The 26837-nt window shown below is 38.1% G+C and overlaps 1 protein-coding gene across 6 annotated transcripts in view; it reads right to left on the bottom strand.

The window, feature by feature from the left end:
* Window positions 1-26837, bottom strand: part of PCDH11X (protocadherin 11 X-linked) — a 1077187-nt gene that overhangs the window by 194073 nt on the left and 856277 nt on the right. For 4 of the 6 annotated variants that reach the window (XM_054719537.1, XM_054719637.1, XM_054719704.1 and 1 more), the window contains one exon: window positions 10900-10923. The exons of the other annotated variants lie outside the window; for them this stretch is intronic. In XM_054719537.1, coding sequence (XP_054575512.1) covers window positions 10900-10923 — 24 coding nt within the window. The remainder of the gene's footprint in view (window positions 1-10899; window positions 10924-26837) is intronic. 6 annotated transcript variants of the gene reach the window in all.

The following is a 26837-nucleotide window of genomic DNA, read 5'->3' as shown; positions in this document are numbered from 1 at the left end:
GTATTTTGGAGTGATAGTCTTTATCCAAATACTTTGCCAACTTTCCAAGCACTTTTTAAAAAATAATTCATGTCATCATATCTCATTTTGATTATTTTTAAATCATGGATTAACTTTAGATATGCATTATGGTCAGTTTCAGTACTATTTTATTTTACCATATTGATCTATCAATTTCTGCATAGTTATCAACATGCTTTGTTAACACTATAAATTCTGAAACTTTCTGACAAATACATTTCCCTTTTTTTAGTTTTTAACATATTCTTATTCTTTAGATTTTAAATGCATTTTAAAAAGCTTAAGAAGGCCTAAGTAAATATATTTGAAAAAATGTTTAATGTGGTTTCTCTAAAGTTTCCTATTTCTTCCCTCTTATCTTATAGGATATTATTACATTTGGAGATCAGCTGCAACTACGGAAAACAAAGGAAATACAATTTTGTTAATCGGGTGTAAAATCAAACTGTGTAAAGCATCAACAGTTGCTTTCTCCAAGCTGCAAACTGTGCAAATATATATTCTAAATTTCTCTTGGATTATGAATAATAGCTGCATACTATAGTTCACATCTTTACCAATAAGCCATGATATAATTAGATTGACTGTAGTTAAAATATAAAGCATTTGTCAATTTACTAGAGGCCCAGTGCATGAAATTTGTGCGCGGAGGGGGGTTGTCCCTCAGCCCAGCCTGTACCCTCTCCAATATGGGACCCCTTGAGGGATGTCCGACTGCCCTCTCACAATCCAGGACTGCTGGCTCCCAACTGCTTGCCTGCCTGCCTCCCAACTGCTTGCCTGCCTGGCTCCCAACTGCTTGCCTCCCGACCCCAGTGGGATCAGGCCTAAATGGGCAGTCGGATATCCCTCTCACAATCCAGGACTGCTGGCTCCCAACTGCTTGCCTGCTTGCCTTCCTGATTGCCCCTAACCGCTTCTGCCTGCCAGCCTGATCACCCCCTAACCATTCTGCTGCCAGCCTGTTTGCCCCCAACTTCCCTCCTCTGCCAGCCTGGTCACCCCTAACTGCCCTCTCCTGCAGGGTTGATCACCTCCAACTGCCCTCCCTTGCAGGCTTGGTCCCTCTCAACTGCCCTCCCTTGCAGGCCGGGTGCCTCCCAACTGCCCTCTCCTGCTGGACATCTTGTGGTGGCCATCTTGTGTCCATATGGGGGCAGGATCTTTGACCACATGGGGGCAGCTATATTGTGTGTTGCAGTGATGATCAATCTGCATATTACTCTTTTATTAGATAGGATAGAGGCCTGGTACAGGGGTGGGGGCCAGCTGGTTTGCCCTGAAGGGTGTCCCTGATCAGGGTGGGGTTTCCCTTGGGGTGTGGGGCGGTCTGAGCGAGGGGCCTGTGATGGTTTGCAGGCCAGCCATGACCCCTGGTGACCCAAGCAGAGGCCCTGGTATCTGGAATTTATTTTCCTTCTACAATTGAAACTTTGTAGCCTGGAGCAGAGCTAAGCCTGGGGCTCCCTCCGAGGCCGGCCAGCAGCCATTTGTGTTGGGGTTATAATTGAAACTTTGTTGCCTTAAGCGGGTGGGCCCGGCCAGGGTGTGCGAAAAGTTTTGCTTCCCCTGTTGCCGGTGGCAACCCTGGCCTTCTCTCTCAAGCTATTTGTTTGAATTTGTTCACCTTCTATAATTGAAACTTTGTAGCTTGAGTGGAGGCTTAGGCCTGGCTAGGGCAGGTGGAAAGCTTGGCTTCCTCTGTTACCTAGGAAACCTTGCTTTTTGTGGCTGTAGCCATCTTGGTTTGGGTTAATTTGCATACTCCCTCTGATTGGATGGTGGGCGTGGCTTGTGGGTGTGGCTTGAGGGTGTGTCGGAGGTATGGTCAATTTGCATATTTGTCTATTATTAGAGAGGATTGGAATGTTGTTCTACTAAATGAGCATTGAATTTAATCACTTTGTAAGACATTTTCTGTTTTTAGTTTGGTGATATTTTGAGCCAATAATAAGTGATTATAGAGTAAATAAAACAATGTTTTAAATTGTCTCTGACACACAAGACTATTTGGAATTGTTTTTATAACTGATAAGTCTCACAAATATATCCTGTTAGTATGAGCACCATGAATACCACATGTAGACATCTATTATATAAATATTTTACATTTCCTTAAGATATTATAGGCTCTGATTTAATACTAGAGGCCTGGTGCACGGAATTTGTGCACGGGTTCAGGGGGGTCTCCCTCAGCCCATCCTGCACCCTCTCCAATCTGGGACCCCCTCGAGGGATGTCCAACTGCCCGTTTAGACCGGATCCTGGTGGGATCAGCCCTAAACGGGCAGTCAGACATCCCTCTCACAATCCAGGACTGCTGGCTCCCAACTGCTCGCCTACCTGCCTTCCTGATTGCCCCTAACTGCTTCTGCCTGCAAGTCTGATCTCCCCCTAACCACTCCCATGCCAACCTGATTGATGTCTAACTGCTCCCCTGCCGGCTTGTTTGCCCCCAACTTCCCTCCTCTGCTGGCCTGGTCACCCCTAACTGCCCTCCTCTGCAGGGTTGATAGCCTCCAACTGCCCTTCCTTGCAGGCCTGGTGCATCCCAACTGCCCTCCCCTACTGGCTATCTTGTGGTGGCCATCTTGTGTCCACATGGGGGCAGGATCTTTGACCACATTGGGGCAGCCTTATTGTGTGTTGGAGTGATGGTCAATCTGCATATTACTCTTTTATTAGATAGGATAGAGGCCTGGTACAGGGGTGGGGGCCAGCTGGTTTGCCCTGAAGGGTGTCCCGGATCAGGGTGGGGGTTCCCTTGGGGCATGGGGCAGCCTGAGTGAGGGGCCTGTGGTGGTTTGCAGGACAGTCAAGCCCCCTGGAAACCCAAGTGGAGGCCCTAGTATCTGGAATTTTTTTACCTCCTACAATTGAAACCTTTTAGTCTGGAGCGGAGCCAAGCCACCTGCTTGCTCCGTGGCCTGCAGCCTTTCTGTTGGAATTTATTTTCTTCTATAATTGGAACTTTCTAACCTGGAATGGAGGCCTGGGCCAGCCAGGATGTGCAGAAACCTTTGCTTCCTCCATTGCCAGGGGCAACCTTAGCCTCCAGCTTTTTCCAGCTCTGTGGCTGCTGCCAATTCTGTTTGGATTTGTTTACCTTCTATAATTGAAACTTTGTAGCCTATAGTGGAGGCTTAGGCCAGCAAAGGCAGGCAGAAAGCTTAGCTTCCTCCATTGCCTGGGAAACCCAATCCTCCCTCCTGCTCTCTGTGACTGTAACCATCTTGGTTGGGTTTATTTGCATACTCGCTCTGATTGGCTAGTGGGCATGGCTGGTGGGTGTGTATTGTGATGGTTAATTTGAATATTACTCTTTTACTAGGTAGTATTAGAGGCCCGGTGCATGAAAGTCGTGCATGGTGTGTGTGTGTGTGTGTGTGTGTGTGTGTGTGTGTCCCTCAGCCCAGCCTGTACCCTCTCCAATCTGGGCCCCTCGAGGGATGTCCGACTGCCCATTTAGGCCTCTCACAATCCAGGACTGCTGGCTCCCAACTGCTCGCCTGCCTGCCTGATTGCCCCTGATTGACGTCTAACTGCTCCTCTGCCAGCATGGTCGCCCCCAACTGCCCTCCCCTGATGGGCTGGTCACCCCAAACTGCCCTTTCCTGCAGTCCCAATTGCCCCTAATAGCCCTCCCCTGGCGGCCTGGTCACCCCTAACCGCCCTCCCCTGCTGCCCTGGTTGCCCCCAACTGCCCTCCCCTGCAGGCCTGGTCACCCCTAACTGCCCTACCCTGCTGCGCTGATCGCCCACAACTGCCCTCCCCTGCTGGCTTGGTCACACCTAACTGCCCTCCCTTGCCAGTCTACTAGCCCCTAAGTGACCTCCCCTGCCTGACTGGTTGCCCCCAACTGCCCTCCCCTGCAAGCCCGATTGCCCCTAATTGCCCTCCCCTGCTGGCCTGGTTCCTTCCAACTGCCCTCCCCTGCCAGCCTGGTCACCCCTAACTGCCCTCCCCTGCCAGCCTGGTCGCCCCCAACTGCCCTCTCCTGCTGTCCTAATTCCTTCCAACTGCCCTCCCCTGTCATCCTGGTCCTCCCCAACTGCTCTCCCCTGCTGGCCTGTTCACCCCTAACTGCTCTCCCCTGCTGGCCTGGTCGCCCCCAACTGCCCTCCCCTGCAGGCCTGGTCCCTCCCTACTGCCCTCTTCTGATGGCCTGATCGCCCCCAACTGCCCTCCCCTGCTGGCCATCTTGTGGGGGCCATCTTGTGTCCACTTGAGGGCAGCCATCTTTGACCACATGGTGGCTCCATCTTGTGTGTTGGAGTGATGGCAATTTGCATATTACCTCTTTATTATATAGGATTCGTAGATGTTCAGATTTATATATTCAAATTAACATTGTAAATTTTATTATTAATCTCTTAAAATTGAATTACCACATTTTGTATGCACTGGGAGATAGAAACTTTTCAGCCTTTTGGCTCCAGTTCTGGCAGTGATTAGTACTGACTATTATAAAACCGTATACAATATACTTTCAAAACTCACCCAGGCCGCCCTGACAGTGTTGCTCAGTTGTTGAGCATAGACCCATGAACCAGGGAATGCCCAAGTTTCAGGCTCATTACCCAGGAGGGGGTGTGCAGGATGCAGCCAATCCATGATTCTCTCACATCATTGATGTTTCTATCTCCCCCTCTCCATTCCTCTCTGAAATCAACAAAAACATGTATTTTTAAAAATCACCCATGCCTGTGTAACCTCCAGATTAACTAGTGCCAATCAGTATTCTATACTAAAGGCTCCTCTTGCAAACTCCTCAGGAGTTTCAAGAAGTGAACTGTAAGAAATTGTGGTTCTTAAGAGCCTCAAACATATTACACAAAGTATGCAATTAAAAGTGTTGACTTTGATCTATACAATCCTTTGCTGCTTCACATTTGACTTTTTTTTTTTTCATTGCTCATGGCAGTAAAAATCAAGTAGAGTATTTTTCCCACATGTTTTCCTTTTTACTTTGAACTTTGACCAGCCAGGGAGAAAATATTCTCAGATAAGCAAGCATAAAATCAAGGGCTTCAAGGGCTTCTGCTTGTTTGTTTATTTTTCTTCAAGGTATAATATCAAATAAATGTATACCAAGGCCTTTTTTCCCTCTGCAGCCCAAACCCAACAATTACTTGTAATCCTTTGTATTTGAGAAGGATCTAAAGCTGTGTTGATATAGTAGCCACTACCCACACATAGCTATTGAACACTTGAAATGAGGTTAGTTGAGGAAGTGCTGAATGTGTAAAATGCATACCAATTGCAAGTCTTGCTATTAAAAAATGTAAAATATCTCATTAATAATTTTATATTGATTACATGGAGGAATAATTATATTTTGGGTATATTGGGTTACATAAATATATAACCAAAATTAATTTCACCTGTTGGTTTTTACTTTTTAAATGTGTACCAATTATACAATTTAAAATTATAAATATGTATCTCATTATACTTTCCTTTTACAGTGCAGATAAAAATCAATGATAATAAACCACTTGAAATTCAAGACTCCTGGGCTATATTCTTAGATTGACATTTTACCTAACAAAAATGTTGCCTTTTCAATAATCAATTTTTGTGTGTATTCTAGAAAAAAAATCCTATTTGTAAAGTATATTTCAACCAAAAATGTCTGCCTCATAATAAACCTAACTTTTGATGTGGCATCTGCAAATATAAGTAAATAAATTTAATATTTTATCTGTTTCCATGTCAAATAAAATCAACTTCAGACAATCTGGAGAAAAGTGACACATGATAAAATTATGCTTTATGAAATGAAGATTACTATTCTAATTAGCTGTAGCAGAAATGAGTATTTAGAACTTTCTCAATGTTTATGGCTTAAGTTTGAGGAGTGTTTTGCCAAGAAGCAGCTAATATGTCACTTAACAAAGACATGTATTTAACCTACATGAATTTTAAAAAGACAAACAGAATAAACCCAGAACATGCAGTTTTTAAAAATGCATTTTATATTAACAGATTGCAAACTGTTTCAAAACTATGCAAAGAGTTTTTATCAGGATGACAATTACAGTACCACACTCATTTTCTAACTTTAACAACACTGAATAGCCTAAAAAAAGATACTAATTTTCAAACTAGTCTACTTTTCTGTGATAAATAATATCACATTTGTTTATTTTTTAATTATGAAAATAACATTAAAAGCATACAGTTTTATAATAAAGCATATTTTTTCTAGCTCCATGTATCAATGAATGATATATAATGAATATGGTGGAATGAACTTATTTTATGTTATCTAAAGAAAGAAATTATAGATGTTAAAATATCCAAATGCTTCAAAAGACTAAATATTTTTACAAATATTGTTCTATGATATTTTAGAGTCTACTATTAATAGTCTAAAACAAAACTGCATGTTGATTCAGTTCTGTGGTCAGAGAACTTAGTGACATTAAATTAATATAAAGGGATTAATATTACAGTCTGTGCTATAAATCTGTCATTTGAAAACTTACTCATGCATTTTCATTAACTCCTGACCATGTGAAAAATACTTTATGATAACGCATTAATTTTGTTATTAATTGACATATGAAAAACTTCATAAATATCATGCATAAGTATTAATTATGTTTTATGTTCACACAATCCTATTAACTAAGTAGTCAAATGAAGATAGGTAAAGAGATTCATTTGGCTCAGAGATAATTTGTTTTGCCAGTCTTTCCTAAAACCTTCCAACTCAACTTGCTTTCCCTCCACATTCTCAGCCCTAAACAGTTTCCCCTTACTCAAAATCCAACAATTAAATCTAAGTAATTAACTCATAGATTACAGCTGGCCTTTGAATACAAACAATGAATACTGAAACCTAGCTTAATAACAGATCTTTGAGAGTTATCTGAGGGCCAGAAGAGTAAAGGTTGTCTAATAAAACACTATAAGAATATAACAAAAATCAGCTTGTGTAATTGAGCTTTTGCTATGGACAACAGACAAATGACAGCTGAAAGACAAACGAGTTAACATTCTACTGCTCAAATCCTAGACCTCAATTAAAATAGAAAATGAAATAGCTGAAACTCTCACTCTGATGCTAAAACATGTTCCAAAAACAGGAAAAAACACTTGCAAACAATTTCAATGAAAGTTTTTACTTTATAAATGTTTATTAATGTATATTTTCCTTAGGAGGGGGGACAAAATATTTTGCACTGAATTAATTGATAAGTATATACAGGGTGGGGGAAAAGTAGGTTTACATTTGTGAATACATGAAACAAAGTTTATTCTTATATTCTTATATATTAACTAGCTTTCCCGTTGCAGGAAAAATCCTGCAATAGGATTTCCTGCTGCACTCTACCCCGCCTCCGCTCCGCCCTTGTCCCCCCGCCTCACCTTCTCCTCCAGCCCGCTCGCGTTTCGCTTCGCCCCCGGCCCCACCTCCTCTCCGCCTTTGTCGCCCGCCTCACCTTCTCCTCCAGCCCGCCCACGTTTCGCTTTGCCCCCGGCCCCGCCTCCACTCCACCCTTGTCACCCGCCCTGCCTTCTACTCCAGCCCACCCATGTTTCGCTTCGCCCCCGGCCCCGCCTCCGCTCTGCCCTTGTCACCCGCCCCACCTTCTCCTCCAGCCCGCCCGCGTTTCGCTTCGCCCCCGGCCCTGCCTCCGCCCCGCCCTTCTCCTCCCCCCCCCCCCGGCTTGCTTGCTTCTTGGAAGCTTTACTCCCTTTTGCAGCTCTTGGCTTCTTTGGACGCTGTCTTGATATGCAAATTAGCCGCCATCTTTGTTGGGGCCATTTGCATACTCATCCTGATTGGCTGGTGGGCGTGGCTTGGCTGGTGGGCGTGGCTTAAGTGTAGCGAAGGTGCGGCCAATTTGCATATTTGTCTATTATTAGATTAGATTATTGTATTAGTTTCCATACAAACAATTGTAAACTTACTTTTGTTCCACCCTGTACTTGCAGTTTCTTCCCTGGGGGTCAGTAAAGCATCCCAAGAAGTAGAGGCAATTCTCTTACTACTAAGAACTTGCATTTGCATATCTAATTTATTATGAAAGAAAAAACCTCCTTTCTTATACTTAAGAAGATAATGTCATTCCAGATAATCAGTCTGCCTTCAATTGAAAAGTTTAAATGAATGAAATAATCTTTGTTTCATAAATTTAAGATTAGGGTCACAGGAGGCATTTTTTTCTCTTATGTACTAACATTTAATAATATGAAATATGCCTAAAAAATTATATTATTTGAGGTAAATAATAGCAAGTCTACTGAAATGAGCTCATAATAGAAAGGGGTTATACAAAATATGGTATGAAATTTATCTACACTAATAAAAGAAATATGCAAATTAACTATACCTCTGAAACACCCACCAGCCAATCAGGAGTGAGTATGCAAATCAAACCAACAAAGATGGTGGGTTAATTTGCATATGCAGGCGTGGAGTAGCCAGGAGGGGTAGGACACCTGCTATAGGGAGGATGGCGGGTAGTGGAGGGAGCTATAGGAGTGGTGCTCCTGCTGGAGCAAAGAAGACTGAAGGCTCCGGCCAGAGTGAAGACTGAAGGCTCCAGCCAGAGTGAACACTAGAGGCTCCGGCCTGAGCGAAGACTCTGGCCAGAGCGAAGATGGAAGGTGGCAGCCAGAGCGAAGGACTGGGTCCCAGGTTCCAGAGGAAAACCAGTGCCGACAGCCAGGGGAAGGAAGGCCTATTGCACAAATCTTTGTGCAATGGGCCTCTAGTCATAAAATATAATCACAAAAGTTATTATGCTGTTTCAGTGCAGTTTCAAGTCAAAACCCAACTAGGTTATGAATATGATAAGTAAATTAGAGTAAAATTTAAAGTGTGGTTTTAATTGTAATGATCATTACACATTGGTGTACTGAAGAAGGTTCAAAATTGAAGTAATATTAATGCTTACACAGGTATAGTGCTTTAGAAATGGTCAAATGAATCCCTATATTGTTTAATCTTTATTTGCTTCCATTTACATCTCTGAAAAAATGGAGAAAATAATAAAACTTCCAAATAAAAGTGTTGTAAGTATAAAAATAGAAACTTGTAGATTATTAGGGAAAGTATTTAGAACATAGTACACACTCAATAACTGTTGTTGGGTTTGTGTTTGTTATTATTGTATTTTTACATTTCAGCAGCATGATTTCTCTGTGAGGTTTATCTTTTTTTTAAATATATTTTATTGATTTTTTTACAGAGAGGAAGGGAGAGGGATAGAGAGCTAGAAACATCGATGGGAGAGAAACATCGATCAGCCGCCTCCTGCACACCCCCCACTGGGGATGCGCCCGCAACCAAGGCACATGCCCCTGACCGGAATCGAACCCGGGACCTTCCAGTCCACAGGCCGATGCTCTATCTACTGAGCCAAACCGGTTTCGGCTCTCTGTGAGGTTTAAAAATAAATATGATCACTACAATTTTTTTAAATGAGGAGGGAAAATGGAGAATCAGAGTTAAATGACTTGGCCAAGTGTATACATCTAGTCAGGTGGAGAACTATCATTAGAACTCAGTATGTCCTGACACAAATTCAAATGCTCTTTCCACTATTCCTCAGAATAGTTATGACCAAAACACCTTGACTTTGTATTACAACAGCAAATACGTCCCCATGAATTGAGATAGCTATAGTTCCTGAGCAATATCTATCAGGGGGCACCTAAAAACTGATGAGAAGGGAAGAGACAAAAAGAAAAACACATGCAATGCATTCACTTCCACCTGAGTTACCCATATAAACATTGCCTACACAAGACTTTCAAGGAGAATAATATATTTAGCTTGAAATTCCATTAGTTAGGTGATAGTCAAAAATTTACAATGTACATTAGAACTAATTATATAAGATCTCAATATAGCTACTCCAACATAATATAAAAGAGACCCAAACAACATTTTATAAACATTTAAAATACCAAAAATAATGAAGCATGCTGATAGTATTGATGAGATGTCAAAATATAAGATTGAAAATTAGGTTCTTTACATAATAATTTAGATTTTTATGATTAATTTCATGAAGATTTTATTATTTGAGTACTACCTCTACTTGGTCAAAATATTAGTGGACCATAAACTACATTCAAAATAAGTGTATGAAGCAAAATAAAAATAGCAATGGAACAATATGACAGATCCATACCCAAATATAAAGTAGATGATAAATAAATGGGTACATAATTCACAATGAGTGCAAATATACAAAATATCCTGCATCATTTTTCCAACTTTATCAGCACAATAAAATTATATATATATTTAACTGATTGTTTAAACTTCACATTTAAATAAATTTTTCTATCAACCATAACTTAGTATATATTCATAGGTAATATATGTGTTATAATTTGGCAAATAAAATGCATATTATTTATAAATTCACAAAGAATATAAACTTGGGTCATTTTTAGGCATGTATACAACATGTACATTTTACAGATAGAGTTTAAGTAAAAAATATATAAAAATAGATTATATCTTTAATGTCTCCTCAGACAAAATGCTGTATATGTTTACTGTGTCAGAGGGAAAAAATGAGTAATTAAATCTGTAGATAATTGGAAAATAATCACTGTAAATAAGAAAATGACTGACTATAGGATCATGGTAATTTTGCTTTATAAAGATTAATTACACATAACTTGGGAAAAACATTGAAATATACAAGATACACAACCAACTAAATATTTTACTAGATATCAGTTCATTTTAAACATAATAAAATGTATTTGAAACAAACAGTTGAAATTAAAATATTTTATGAGAAGTGAAAAGGCCAAACGTTCTTAAAACAAACACAGATTCACAATACACTTTAAAATGAAACATGCACCATGGTTATGGTTTGTGGTGATTTCTACTATACCTTTCTTTAGTCCAGGAATGAAAGCTAAAAAGAGAGTTTAATAAAATTAAAGACATTATTTTAATTTAGTAAACAAATGTAAATTATAATATATAACAATATATTTTCAACTTCATTTTGCAGAGAATGTAATGGCTGAGATAGATAAGGTAGAAAACCAATAGCCCATGAAATCTCCTACTGTAATATGTTTTTTCTAAAATCAGAAAAAGCCTATACTATATGCTGGCTTTTTGGGAAGCAATGATTGGTCCTTAACCTAAAGCCACAGTATTGTTGAATGCAACATTTTGTAAAAACTAGACAGTTTTTTAGCTTCATTTTCTATGTTAGCAAAGTATAGCCCTACATTGAAATTTCAGTTTCTCTCATGGAACCTCCTACAAGAAATGTAATATTACAGGGGAAATATTTTTGTCTTAACTTGCTCTGACTACAAATCTGATGTGGAAAAAAGTAACGGGAAAAATAAAATAATCAACAGACTAACATGAGGATGTCCCAATAGAATTCTTATCTTGGTTTAGATATCTTTTCTTTAATATAGCTATTTTCATAACTAAAATTTCATTTATTTTTCACAATTAGAATATGGAGATTGGAGATTATTATCCTTATTTTCCACATAAATAAGTTTAGGCATTGCAGTAAGTGACTTCTTTCAAAACACTGGGATTATGCTTGACCTTGGACCAATAACAAAATATATTTTTAAACAAAACAATTATCTACACTACTAAAAGATAAAGATGTAAATTGATTGTACCTTCACGATGCCCACCAGCCAATCAGGAGTGAGTATGCAAATTAACCCAACAAAGATGGTGGGTTAATTTGCATACACAGGCGCTGAGCGGCCATGTTGATGACACAGGCAGTCCACACCACCCCAGCAGCTCCATGCCTCTAGGCAGCATGGGAAGGCGGAAGGCAGCTCCGGGCCAGAGAGAAGGCAGTGCCAGCAGCCAGGGGAAGGAAGGCCCATTCTTGCACGAATCTTTGTGCATCAGACCTCTAGTATGTTTATAAAAACTTCAAAATGTGCTGATCTGGCCAAAAGACTATCAGATTTATTCTTTGTAAAATTTAAGGCCAACAATATACATATAAAGATAAAAACTTTAAAAACAAACATTGTGACCTTGTTTTAAAATGTTTTTTGAATAAAATTAAAATACCATGAAACTAAGGACATATTAAATGCTTAGAGAGGATGAACAGGTCAGATATAGAAAAGTGAATGTGAAAGTAATGTTCTTCTACAATAATGAGGATTAATGAGAGAACACTGTAAAATATTTTAAGTGTTATTGACAGATACCATACATTTATGTTTCATCATAGGCTTTCCCCCAAAATGTATACACACACTTTGAATAATTATAAAGGAAGCATTTATTCAATTGCCTTTTATTTTCAAAATTAAACTATCAGCTGTTAAAGTATGTATACATTTTTGGGGGACACCTTCTATAAGCAATGTCATTTAATGGTAATATATGTGGAAGTATCAAAACAGTGCTTTCTCAAGTCACTTCAAGTAGGATTGATCCTCTAAATAAATTTCACAACCCCCACCCCTCAAATAATCATTCTACTTCAATAACTACTGTGAGCACATGCATTCACACAAAAATTTCTAACTATTATTGTAATATATAACCAACTAGTGTAATATTTAAATGTAGTTTTCAAAAATACTTGAGTAAAAAAAAGGCTGTTTTTTTTTTTTTTTTATTGCAGAGAAGCAATAAAGTGCTTGCTTTCATTTTGAAGACTGCAATTTCAATGTCTAGACCTTAGCTATCAAATCCTTTCTAATTTGGTAACTGAAAAGGTCAGAAAAAAATTGAATGTGATGGGTCTAGACTTATTTCTAAGGGTAAAGAGGTACAAATAAAAAAAACCAAAACAAGTGACATGACAATAATAAACATGATATAAAGAACACCTTTAAAAAACTTATTCCAGGGGACTTTTAGCTCCCAAGCTGAAAAATGAAAATTGGTTGGTAATCCACTATAGTCAAATATTGATAAATTTTTCATTAAAATTCAGGATAATAAACAGATTCTGTATAAAATTTTCAAGACTGACTCTAAGAGGCATTTAAATTCATCACTTGAAACATGGTAAAAAAAAAAATTGGGAACTTTTTCTGCCCTCTAAGGTAATAATATATGCTGACACAGAAATTAATAAATACATCCATTATAGTTACAAAATATTTTTCATAAAGTCCATCTCCAAATGTATCCTTAAATTTCAAGCTGTTTCTTAAAGTTTAAAGATTTATTATTTGATATTTTTAAAGCATTCATACTGTTCAGGATTTTTTCAAGATCAAGGTAAGCACAATCCTATTCCTTTGAAATATTACAGTTGCTTTGAATCACTATGACTGAAGTGAAATTTATTAATATAACTAAATGTTATGTTATGAATGACTATGTATATCATCTATGTGTAATTTAAAATGTAATTTTACTAATATACAAAATGAATACAGCTAAAAAGTTAAATATGTTTCTACTGAGAAAATTGTTTTCAGGTTATTAAGTATTCTGAAACTAAATTTATTAATTAATAAATTAAAACAAAATAAAAGCTCAGATATTTTTACTTGCATAAATGCAATAATAATATTAAAATTTAAGTTTGCATATGTGCTTACTTTGAATTGTAACAGAGTTTTTTATATTATTTTCTGAATCTATAGCCCCCAAAATATTTTAATTAGTAAATTAAAACAACAGGAAGTACTGGGAATCTTGTATTACAGAGTTTAAATTAAGAAAACACGCTTTATAATAAAAACTAGAGTCCCGATGCATGAAATTCGTGCAAGGGTAGGCCCTGGCAGCCCTGGCTGCTGCCTCAGCCCTCACAGGCCCGGCTTTGTCAGGAAGGTTGTCCAGATGGTCATTTCACTGTTCGGCCATTAGGTTTATTTGCATATTACCCTTTTATTATTATAGATGTAGCTCCTATTTAACCTTTTGCACTCCGATGTCGAGTGTGACTGTTATTGAATGTATCAATAATTTGAAATATTAAAAAATCCAAATAAATAAGTTTGTATGAAAAGAAACTCCAGTTTTTTATTCTACTGCTGCGCTTTGTAAAATCTGAGGTATTTAAAAAATTAAATCCTGAGTAGAATAAAGGAATTGAGAAAAAAGCAAGTGAGTGCAAAGGGTTAAGTTATATAAAATTGCTAAATTTTATCAATAGAACACTGCCAAAACATGCTATATTATTCTAAATGAACATATTTTAATATTTTCTTTATAATCCTCTGCCTAATGTGAAAGACATAATTACAAATAAATAGATAATGTATGTATAGCTTAAAGGTAAAAAGAGCTCACTACAAAATTTATAGTATTAAGATAATACTTGTTAATGAAGTATCATGCATCAATCTATAATTGCCATTTATTTCAGTAGAGTAGTAACAGTTTACTTATTTTATTATGCATAATTTTAGAGTCACATCATAAAGTTACTTTAATGAAATTTTAAAAGGTCATAATTTTTGTAGGCAAATAAAATTTAAAATAATTTTAAGGACATTCATTGGGAAATCATCAGATATCTTTGCCACTAGAGTCAATTGAAGAATAATGTTTCATATAAATGTTAATTAATAAACACTTAAATATTTATTCAATACATTATCTATGTCTCCTTAACTAAGTACATTGCAATATTTATTTTGCTTCCAGAGAAAAATATGATTAATCAAGTTTAAATGTACCTGAAACATAACAGTTCTAAGTTATTATAGACTAACTTTTAGGAAGAAGTTCCTCAATTATTTTCTTATGTCAGCCCCACAGGGTTTTGTACTGAAAGTCACAGAACATTCCAAAATCAGTATGAAAAACAAAAACACACAACAATGTACATGAAGATAATAATGACAAATTAATAGGCCAGTACCTAGTTTTCTTTGAATAATGCTAATTTTAAAGCATTCTACAAGATGTGCCAAAATATTCAATTCTTCTTGATGTAGAATTCAAATCACCCCGGTGCATCTCCTGCTGATTGCAAAACTAATAAGCTGTGGCATTAATGTACTTATGTAGATCACATGGAGTCTAAACCAAAAAAATAGTGAAGCTCAAATCAAATTTTCTGTTCAAATTGTGTGAAAGGTTAAGATTACAAATACAAAGGCTGCAAGATGATTAATGTAATTATATTTATTTACATTTAAAGCAATGTTGCAAATATATAATACATTTCTTATCTCTGTATATTAAAATTTCCTTCCATTTCTCTCTGGGTCCTGATTTTTTATAACAGTTAATTTACTACTAAATCAAAGAAATATTCATTTCAAAATTGACAACAACTAAAGTCATGGTGTTGGCTTTATTATGGAGTTCATCAAAGTCTTAGAAATAAAAATTAAACTTTTTAATTAAATATGTAATTACCATTTTCCTCATCAATAGAATACTGGTTGAGCAAACTCTTGCTGTGCCATACCAAATGGCTCCTTCTTCTTTATAGCCAGAGTTGTATGACTTTTATAAATTTCTGAAATTAACTAAATTTTCCTATTCATCACAAAATCTTTGTAATCTATAATCTTGGTTAAAATTTCTAAGCTTTTATTTGGGGAGTACCTTTGGTACAATTATAACAGATAGTACTTTCAAACATCTTTTTATTTTCAAATTGACAGTGTTCTAGCACTTTAAAGAGCAAAGAGGTACAACTTATATTTTATCTAAAATAAAACAAGTTTACAGGCCAAGGACCAGAGTCCTTAGAAAGTCATTTTATTACCATAGTTAGCTACTTATTAATAAAGAAAAGGAAGCAAAGGGGAGTTTGGACACTAAGTCTGTTTCAAGGAAGCTACAGCTTCAAACCCTGAATAATGGCAGGCAGCATTGTCCCTCCAAAGGGATTAGCATCCCTCACTTGCCCCCTCTCGTTCAGATTGTGTGTACCCTGGAGAGGGAGTAGGGGCAGAAAAAGACATGCAAAATAAACTCAAAATAGTGTGGGGGAAGTTTTGGACCATAGAGGCCTGCCAGTATAATCTGGGAAAAAGATTGAGTGGGGTGTGGACCCCTAATGCAAGCCTGCGAAATATTTGGGAAGCTGATTATTTATTTTGAACCACAATCCCAATGCATGAAGATTCATGCAAGAATGGGCCTTCCTTCCCTGGCTGCCGGCACCACCTTCGCTTCAGCCGGAGCTGCCTTTTTGCCTTCCTACACTGCCCAGAGGCCTGGAGAGGCTGGGGCAGTGTGGAACGCCTGTGTCGTAGCTGGCAACGACACAAGCGGCCCATCCCTGGCCGCTTGGCACCTTGCATGCAAATTAACCTGCCATCTTTGTTGGGTTAATTTGCATACTCACTCCTGATTGGCTGGTGGGAGTTGCGAAGGTATGGTCCATTTGCATCTTTCTCTTTTATTAGTGTAGATAAGCTTCTGGTTTCTCCTAAGCCTGAAAATACAGAATGCCAGGACAACATAACTCTCTCTCTCTCTCTCTTTCTCTCTCTATCTCTCTCTCTTTTTCTCACCCCCTTCCCACACACTCACTCCACCCTGTTTGTTCTCCAGTTCTCTACCATCTGGGAGCATATGTCACTGTGGGTCTAGTGGCCACCTGGAGCCTGCAGACTGCATGGGCTCCCAAGAACTATGAAGCACAAATTCTAAACACTGTTTTTTACTGTGGACCTGATGAAGAGAGGGTTGGACTTTTTCTATTAGGGAAATGGGACATTGGAAGTTCAGGAGCAGGGGCAGCCATCACCAAAATACCACCTTTCCACATCACAATCCCTTGCATGGGTCCTTGGAATTCTTTCCTCGTGATTTCATGGAAAAGCTTCATCACCATCACAGAAATCTGATTCAACATCCTCAGTGTGTGTGTGTGTGTGTGTGTGTGTGTGTGTGTGTGTGTGTGTAAATGGGATCAAGAGAAATAAATGGCTTAAAAGGTAGAAACTTGAAGCTAGAAGATGAATAAGTTCTGGAGATCTAAGGTACAGTATGGTGAGTATATTGTATTGTATTATATACTTCGGAATTTCTAGGAGACTAGATCTCTCCTAGAAAATAAATTACAATTATGTGATGTGATAGAGGTGGCAGTTAAAGCTACAGTGGCAATCATCCTACCTAATAATAGACAAATATGCAAATTGACCATACCTCCAACACAGCCACAAGCCACACCCACAAGCCACGCCCACCACCCAATCAGAGCGAGTATGCAAATTAACCCAAACCAAGATAGCTACAGCCACAGAGAGCAAGGTTTCCTAGGTAACAGAGGAAGCCAAGCTTTCCGCCTGCCCTTGCCAGGCCTAAGCCTCCATTCAAACTACAAAGTTTCAATTATAGAAGGTAAACAAATTCAAACAAATGGCGGCAGAATGGAGCTTGAGAGAGCAGGGCAGAGTTGCCGCCAGCAACAGGGGAAGCAAAGCTTTCCGCACACCCTGGCCTGGCCCACCCACTTAAGGCAACAAAGTTTCAATTATAACCCCAACACAAATGGCTGCCGGCCTCGGAGGGAGCCCCAGGCTTGGCTCTGCTCCAAGCTACAAAGTTTCAATTGTAGAAGGAAAATAAATTCCAGATACCAGTGCCTCTGCTTGAGTTGCCAGGGGGCGTGGCCGGCCGGCAAACCACCACAGGCCCCTCGCTCAGGCCGCCCCACACCCCAAGGGAACCCCCACCTGATCCGGGACACCCTTCAGGGCAAACCAGCTGGCCCCCACCCCTGTACCAGGCCTCTATCCTATCTAATAAAAGAGTAATATGCAGATTGATCATCACTGCAACACACAATATAGCTGCCCCCATGTGGTCAAAGATCCTGCCTCCATGTGGACACAAGATGGCCACCACAAGATGGCAAGCAGGAGAGGACAGTTGGGAGGCACCCAGCCTGCAAGGGACGGCAGTTGAGAAGGACCAGGCCTGCAAGGGAGGGCAGTTGGAGGTGATAAACCCTGCAGGAGAGGGCAGTTAGGGGTGACCAGGCCGGCAGAGGAGGGAAGTTGGGGGCAAACAGGCTGGCAGCAGAGTGGTTAGGGGGTGATCAGGCTGCCAGGCAGAAGCAGTTAGAGGCAATCAGGAAGGCAGGCAGGCAAGCAGTTGGGAGCCAGCATTTGTGGATTGTGAGAGGGATGTCCTAAACGGGGAGTCGGACATCCCTTGAGGAGTCCCATATTGGAGAGGGTACAGGCTGGGCTGAGGGACAACCCCCCTCCGTGCACGAATTTCGTGCACGGGGCCTCTAGTATTTCAATATATGAATGTATTAAACACATTGTACACCTTAAACTTTCACAGTGTTATATGTCAAATTTAAATAGTAAATGAAATTACTTGTCTAAGATGTATACAACTAGTTAGAAGTAGAATTAGAATTCATGTTTTCTCTATCAAAGAACTCATCTCTATAATAAAGAACCAGGGTGTAACCACGGATTTTGACCAACTGGAAGTCAGCACTGGGTTGCACTGACTATTGCTGCTGCAGGCCTGGTGACCCAGCAGTGACTACTGAGGGGAGGGGGATTTGAATCAGGCCTGGAAATAGACCAGAAGAGAGAAAGGCTTATCTGTAGCGTCTCAGGCTGCTTTGACCAGCACTTGCCTCTCTCTTTCCCTCAGAGCCTGGCCAGCAGCCCTGCCGCCATTTCTCTTCGAGCCTCCACCGGGGCTGCTGATCAGCCCTGCCTTTCTGATCAGGCCCTGTTGATAGGCCCAGAGACACTGACTGGCATAGAAACTGGCCAATCAGAACCAAATCTAGGTCAACTGTGAGGAGGCAGTGGCTGCTTAGGAGACAGAGCTTTTGATGCTGACTGGCATAGAAACTGACCAATTAGAACCAAATCTGGGTCAACTGTGAGGAGCCAATAGCTGTCTAGGAGGTGAAGCTTTTGGCACTGACTGGCATAGAAACTGACCAATTAGAAACAGCAGAGGAGGGCAGTTGGGGGCGAGATCATGCTGGCAGGGGAGGGCAGTTGGGGGCAACCAGGCCAGCAAGGGGAGGGCAGTTAGGGATGAGATCAGACCAGCAGGGGCAGGCTGTTGAGTGTAAGATCAGGTTGGCAGGGGAGGGCCTTTGGGAGTGAAATCAGGCCGGCAGGGGAGGACCTTTGGGGGAGAGATCAGGCCAGCAAGGGAGAGCAGTTAGGGGTTATCAGGCAGGCAGAGGCATTTAGGGGCAATCAGGCAGGCAGGCAGGTGAGTGGTTATGAGCCAGCGATCCCAGATTGCGACAGGGATGTCCGACTGCCGGTTTAGGCCTGGGACCGGGCCTAAACCGGCAGTCGGACATCCCCCAATGGGTCCCCAATTGGAGAGGGTGCAGGCTGGGCTGAAGGAACTGCCCCCCTCCGTGCAAAAACTTTATGCACCGGGCCACTAGTATACTATAAAATACTACTATCCACTGGCAATTTCAAGAGATGGAAACAATATGTATATCCAAACATTTTTGCCCAAATCAAAATTTATTGAAGGGAATTATCAAAAGATCAGTGCTTTTTAGAACATATATTTGGGAAATTCCAACTTAGGTGAATATTAGATGTACCTTTCCTCCTCGTGTACACAGCATTTGACAAGGGGAGATCAAGAGAAGATTATACTTAAAGAAGTAAACTGTTGATTTGACAAATCTAAAACATGACAATACCAATTAAATTTGTAATTTATGTTGGTCCTAAAGCAAAATAGAATTCAATTCCTCCTTTTTCCAAAAGATTTAAGGCAAAAAGTTTCATCTCAAAATCTGGCCTTAATGTTTTAAATGGTTAAAAAACATATGGAGAGAATTTGCCCTATCAGTATAATTTCTTTTGATATTTACAATTAAGAGAAGAAAAATTCTGAGATATATAGGACTGGATACCCTAGAGAGAAAAAAAAATCATATGGACACATTATTTTGTCATCTGTTTTTCTCCAAATAATTTGGCGCTCATTAATCACATTGTAAAACTCTTCCAAACAGCACAAATGTTCACTTCAAAACCTCAGGTTAGGTTAGTTATTTAAGGGAGAAGATTCTTCTTTTAAGGATTATGCAGACTCCTAAAAAGGAGCTCAAGAAAATTGGAGCGGGCTTTCTTGTTGTTGTGTTGATGGTTTCCTTTGTTGTACAGAAGCTTTTTATTTTGATGTAGTCCCATTTGTTTATTTTCTCCTTAGTTTCCATTGCCCTAGTAGCTGTATTAGTGAAGATATTACTTCGGCATATGTCTAAAATTTGTTGTCTGTGGATTCCTCTAAGATTTTTATGGTTTCCCATCTTACGTTTAAGTCCTTTATCCATTTTGAGTTTATTTTTGTGTATGGTGTAAGTTGGTGGTCTAGTTTCATTTTTTTGAATGTATCTGTCCTATTTTCCCAACACTATTTATTGAAGAGACTGTCTTGACTCCATTGTATGCTCTTGCCTTTTTTGTCAAATATTAATTGAGCATAGTGTTTTGGGTCAATTTCTGGATTCTCTATACTATTCCATTGGTCTATATGTCTGTATTTGTGCCAGTACCAGGCAGTTTGAGAACAGTGGCTTTGTAATACAGCTTGATATCTGGTATTTGCCAATGTTATCACTGATAAAGGTTTAATCTCCAATATTTAAAGGGAACTCATACAACTTAATAAAAGGAAGATAACCCAATCAAAAAATGGGCAATAGACCTAAATATATATTTTTTGAAAGAGGACATAAGGAAGGCCAAGAGACATATGAAAACATGCTAAAAGTCACTAATCATCTGAGAGATGCAAATCAAAATGACAATGCAGTTCCATCTCACACCTGTCAGAATGGCTATCATCAACAAATCAACGAACAACAAGTGCTGGCAAGGATGTAGAGAAAAAGGAACCCTCATGCACTGCTGGTGGGAATGCAGACTGGTGCAAACAGTTTGGAGTTTCCTCAAAAAACTAAAAATGGAACTTCCATTTGACCCAGTGATCCCACTTCTAGGAATATATCCCAAGAAACTAGAAACACCAGTCAGAATATATGCATCCATATGTTCATAGCAGCACAATTTACAATAGCTAAGATTTGGAAACAGCCTAGGTGCCCGTCAGCAGATGACTGGATCAGAAAACTATGGTACATCTACACAATGGAATACTATGCTGCCATAAAAAAGAAGGAATTCTTACCATTTGCAACAGCATGGATGAAACTGGAGAGAATTATGCTAATCAAAATGAGCCAGTCAGAGAAAGATAAATATCACATGATCTCACTCATTTGTGGAATATAATGAACAACATAAACTGATGAATAAAAATAGATCCAGAGACAGAGAAACATTGATCAGACCATCAAACCTTAGCGGGAATGTAGGGGAGGGTGGGGGTTAGGGTGAGAGATCAACCAAAGGACTTGTATACATGCATATAAGCCTAACCAATTGACACAGACACTGGGGGAGGGGGGTAAGAGCATGAGTGGTGGGGAGTCAGGGAGCAATGGGGAATAAGGACACATATGTAATACATTAATCAATCAATCAATCAATAATAAAATTAGAGCATGATTGACTGAAGTTTTCATGAAAGCAGAAGTGGGGATTGGTTTTACAGTCCATTGAAAGTTTCTACCAAGGTCCTGGTTCCACAACTTTAAGAGGCACATGAAAGAGTGCTGATGATATACAAATTTAAATGGTTGTAAGAAATTCCAAAAGTGAAAGCTTGAGGGGCTGGATCCATTTTTTTTTTTCAGTTAGGCAAGGAAAATATTAAGAAATCAATATTTCTTAGCTATCCAAAATGTTTGAAACAATTGCAGCTCTCAAATATTTCACACTTTTTATTGTTCAATTTTAGCCAAGAACAGATTAAATTAAGATTATTTTATGATAAGACTAAGTGATGTCTCTGGTCTTTCTGTTCTTAAAGAAATTGATTTTAAAGACTGTTTCCTTGATTTGTTTTAATGCAGGCAAAATACATGCCTCCAAGTTATATTGTGTACTAGTACAATCTGTACACTACTAAAGGATTTAAGTTTTTAATCTCTTCTTTATGAAATTTATTATGACTTTCTTTTAATTAATTTACCCAAGTTTAGAAGCTTTGGCTGGCTTGTCAACAAACCTATATGAGTTGTGTACACAGAAAAATACTAGAGATGAAACTCAATTATATCTAGAGGCATGTACCGTAATAAAATAAAGCTTTCCTTTAAAAAGAAGTTACTTTTTATAGTAAAACTAAGAGTAAGTGTACGAATTTGTGCACCTTGAAAGGAATTGTGGGCTATGAGGCTGCGGTGGGCACAGAGGTGGTCTCAGCCCATCTTCCGTGCCCCTGTCGGGCCCCTCCTGCTGTGGGCCCTGGTCACTTGTCTGCCAGCAGCTGCCGCTCCCACATGCCAATGGCACAGGCCCCACTCGCACCTGCTAACTGCATGGATCTATTGGGGCCAGCCCATCAGCGGGTGCAAGCAGCGGCTGCTGCCCAGATTGCCCCTCAGGAGCAGGGGGAGGTGGAGAAGCCCTCAGGGGTGATCAGGGCCAGGAGCCGCCACTCGCACCCATTGACGGTGCCGAGTAATTGTAGCCCACGTTGGGCGCAGCAGTGGGTGAGAGCAGCAGCTCTGGTGCCAGCAGCAGGTGTGAGCTCCAGGCAGGACCTTGGCACGCGGGAGCAAAGAATTTTCAGTAGCCACCAGAGGCTCCCCCCAATGAAAGTGACCAGTGCTGTGCCTTGGTCTGGCACTCCTGCTCACCTGCTCCACCATCCTACCACCGCCAATGTCCGCCACATTCCGTGTGCACCCCCTGCTGGTCAGCGCACATCATAGTGACCAGTTCTTCTGCCTTTCGGTCGATTTGCATATTAGCCTTTTATTATATAGGTTTGAAACCTTTTCCTCACATTTTCACCAACCTGTTTGCTCTATAACAAATTTTAAAACTCTGCTTTTGTATAAAGAAAACAGTAATTAAAATATCTGTATAAGTGGACATGATATCAGAAAATGGCTTTTACTAAAATACTTGAAGATATTATTTCATTAGTAAAAATTCATTTTGTAAATTTCAGAGTGTTAGTCCTTGTGAAGTAACAGATCGTTTCCTAAAAATATTAAGCTCTGCACACTGCTTCGGGTATAGTTTGGAGACAACAATATTTTATTTATATCTATTTTTGTGTTACAAACATATATTACAAAAATATTATGTATTTTTCTATCACATATAGTATATGTGATAGAAAACCATAAAGAAAATAGATCATATGACTAAAATTTGAAAATTATCTGCTTAAATTCTATTTGGGGCAGAGGTTGATACATATTTGTACATTAAAACATGATTTTTAAAAATCCATAATGAATATGAACTAATTTCAAAATTATATATTTTGCTGTCATAAATATTGTGTAGTTCTCCAAAGCAATGTTCTGTTAATTTTACTTCAAATTTTTCTAAAAATTGAGACACATAGTGAACATTATTTATTGAGAATGTTTTTTTCTCCCAATGCATCAATTTAGAGAGATTATGTGAATGAACTACTTAAATTTTTCAAATAAATTGATTATTTTATTATGCACATCTTATTATTTGCATGTCATATATTTAAACAGACAAAATGGTTGGAAGAAAAAGTATGGTGTTGGAAGTGCCATTTGACTTGATGATTCTCTTTATGTATATTTTCATCCTCTCACATGCTATGTTAGAGCCTACTGAAGTTGTAATTTTTTGTAAAATCACAGTGAATTAATACCAGTTGAATCATTGCACAGTAGTACTTTATTATTGCCAATCATATATTGTTTCTCATATATATAGTAATATATTTTTATTGATTTCAGAGAGGAAGGGCAAAGGAGAGAGAAATAGAAACATCAATGATGAGAGAGAATCATTGATCGGCTGCCTCCTGCACACCCCAAACTGGGGATCGAGTCCACAATCCAGCCATGTGCCCTGATGGGGAATCAAATTGTGACCTCCTGGTTCATAGGTCAAGGCTAAGGTGACCAGATCGTCCCGCTTTTGGCGGGACAGTCCCGATTTTTAACAGTTTGTCCCGCGTCCCACGGCGTTTTAAAAAAGTCCCTATCAAAAAACGCCGTGGGACGCGGGACAAATTGTTAAAAATCGGGACTGTCCTGCCAAAAGCGGGACGATCTGGTCACCTTAGACTCAAGGCTCAACCACTGAGCCACACTGGCTGGGCTCTCATATATATTTTATTGGGACTTTTTTGACAGGTTATAAACACAAGCTTTGGCATCAACTTTTATTCTTGAAACTAGATGGTTAATTACTTGCTTTATTTTAATATATGGGGAAATAAGTTAACATTGACACATTAGGCCATTTCTTAAAAAAATAGTCTCAGGTTATTTTTATTGTTTCAACAATTTGGGACATTGTATTGAAGAAAATTTATAAAAGTAAATGAATTGGAAGATGTGTTTTTCAATTAGGACAGTTAAAAGAATGAGTTGAAGTTCATGTACATGTTTGCCTGACATCAAAAAAAGTAAGACTTTTTAGTTTTTTCCTAAATTATTTTAAAAACTAGTGTTTAATGGCTATAGCCATGCATAATTGCTGTTCATATAATTATTTAATTTTATATTTCAAATATTAATGGATAAACTGACATACAGAAATCTTGCAATAGATTTTAGTAAGAAACAGAAAGAGACATTTTCCACATGATTAAACATTGGTTATCTATTGTGAAGAACCAATCATCTTAGATGATATGTTGATAAATATTTTATGTCTGCAAAGAACAAAGCATAAAAGACAGTGCCAGAAACATAAAGAGGGAATGAAAGGTAGAAACAAGCTATTTCAAACTGAATTAAATGAAAGTTTATATGCACAGGAAGAGAAGTATGAAGGACTTATCACTCTGACAGATTAACTGACTGCACAAGACATGTTCAAAAGATTTTTTTAAATAAACCAAATGCTATCTGCCTTAGAAATCATCTGCATTTTATGATTAGAAGACACAGATTCAAGATAATGGCTCTTTGGATACTCAAAATATAAATATAGTATTTTTGGTATTTGTAAAAGGACAGCATATCATTAAGAGAAAGAATATTGTTTAAGATCTATTTTTGCATAATAAATAAGGAAATATAAATCTTTCATAAAGTATAAATTTGATTTCATATTCACTTGATTTCCAAAGTATTAATTTCTCCCTTCCTTTGTTAAGCTTTTTTAAATATAAAATTATAATGTTTCTGCTAACCAGGATGGGGAATTGGTACACAGATTAGGTAAAATATGCAGATTAGGATTGCTAAAAATCTGAAGGAAATTTAGCCTAAGAAAAGCTAAACCATGACCAACCAAAGAATTTATTTAAAATCTATGCTAGCCCTGTCTAGTCCTCTAATGCTCATTGTGCTCAGATGAAACTTTACAACACAAGGGTAGACAAGAAAGGGAAATTCCAGTGCTCAAGGCAGGTTCCTTGATCCCCTGATCCCTAAAATGGTAATACTTTCTTATTCTGTTTTTACATATGTACTATATCATACAGAAAAGTTACCAATGTTCATTCATTTTACGTAGTCAACTCACTGGAAAAAATTCCAAAAGTGATTCTAATTTACTTTAATCTTTTTTTCACATAGAATTAATTTCAAGTTCTACATACACTTTTATTTGTAAAAATTAAAGTAAGATTTTATAATTAAGTTAAATACCCAGAATACAATGTGTGTTTAAAAACAGAGCAATCACTTATTTTCATATGTTTCTTATTTATTTATTTATTATTTATTTATATTCATATGATTCTTAAAATTTAAAATATTATTCCAGAATTTCAGGTGTTGAGAGAGAGAAACATGCTCATATGTTAAAGAATAGGTATAATGTGATTTAAATAAAATCTTAAAATTGTGTTTTATTTTCTACTGGAAGATATTTTTTTAATATACATTATCCCCATAGGTTGATTAAGTTTAAAAAAATTAATATATAGTTTTGAACTAAATATGCATGAATTTATAATTATTTTCATTAAACTTTTATTATTTCCCATATATAATTGAATGACATAAAAACTATCCAAAGATAGCCATACATTTTGAACATTAAACCAGCCATACATTTTTAAACACTAAACCATATTATGCAAATATCAATAAACTCTGAAGATCTATTAAAAAAAACACACTGTCATTTTGAAAAATGGGCATTTTGGGGAATGTATACATATTCCCACTTATCACTTTGTCTTTAGTTCAAATAATTTAAATGATATATGTTAGAAAGGAGATACAATTCACAATTAATTATATAATCTGAGTCAAGGATTTAGGAGTCATAAGAGAATGTAGCAGTTATACTAATAAGTAAGAATGGTGCCACTAAATATCAAAACATTAAAAAGTATATGTGACTTCTTGACAAAAAAAAGACTGCCAGGACAAATCCTTTATAAAGGTGAAACTATTTTCAAACAATTTATAATCTGGGGGAATATATACAATACATGAAGGAGCACATAATAATTTATTAATAAATTCTGTCACAATATTTTTATAAGGATTTTTTTGTTTTTGTTTAAAGCTAATGTAGTCTGTTATATTTTAGAAAAAAAATACAAAAGGAGTAAGCCAAAATAGTGTCTGGCACAAATGAGCACTTGATAAATATTTGTTGAATGAATGATTCACTTGAGTGTCAGTATGCCAAAATTATCCTGTGACGCTCCTTCCAGCTCAGTGAAAAAGAGCAAAAACCAAAACTTAATTATTTAGTGTGTGTCCATATCTAACCTATTTTTCAGCTTTTTTAGACAAATTTTCCATATGGCCTTTTTGTCAGACTTTTGTAGAAGCTATTTCTGTTACAATGAACATTCTTTTGTATCACTAATTTGGTTTGCCAAATC

Source organism: Eptesicus fuscus, chromosome 1 (assembly GCF_027574615.1).
Source record: "Eptesicus fuscus isolate TK198812 chromosome 1, DD_ASM_mEF_20220401, whole genome shotgun sequence".
Classification (NCBI taxonomy): domain Eukaryota; kingdom Metazoa; phylum Chordata; class Mammalia; order Chiroptera; family Vespertilionidae; genus Eptesicus; species Eptesicus fuscus.
The sequence above is the reverse complement of the archived record's forward strand: the minus strand, read 5'-3'. Positions and strand labels throughout refer to the sequence as shown.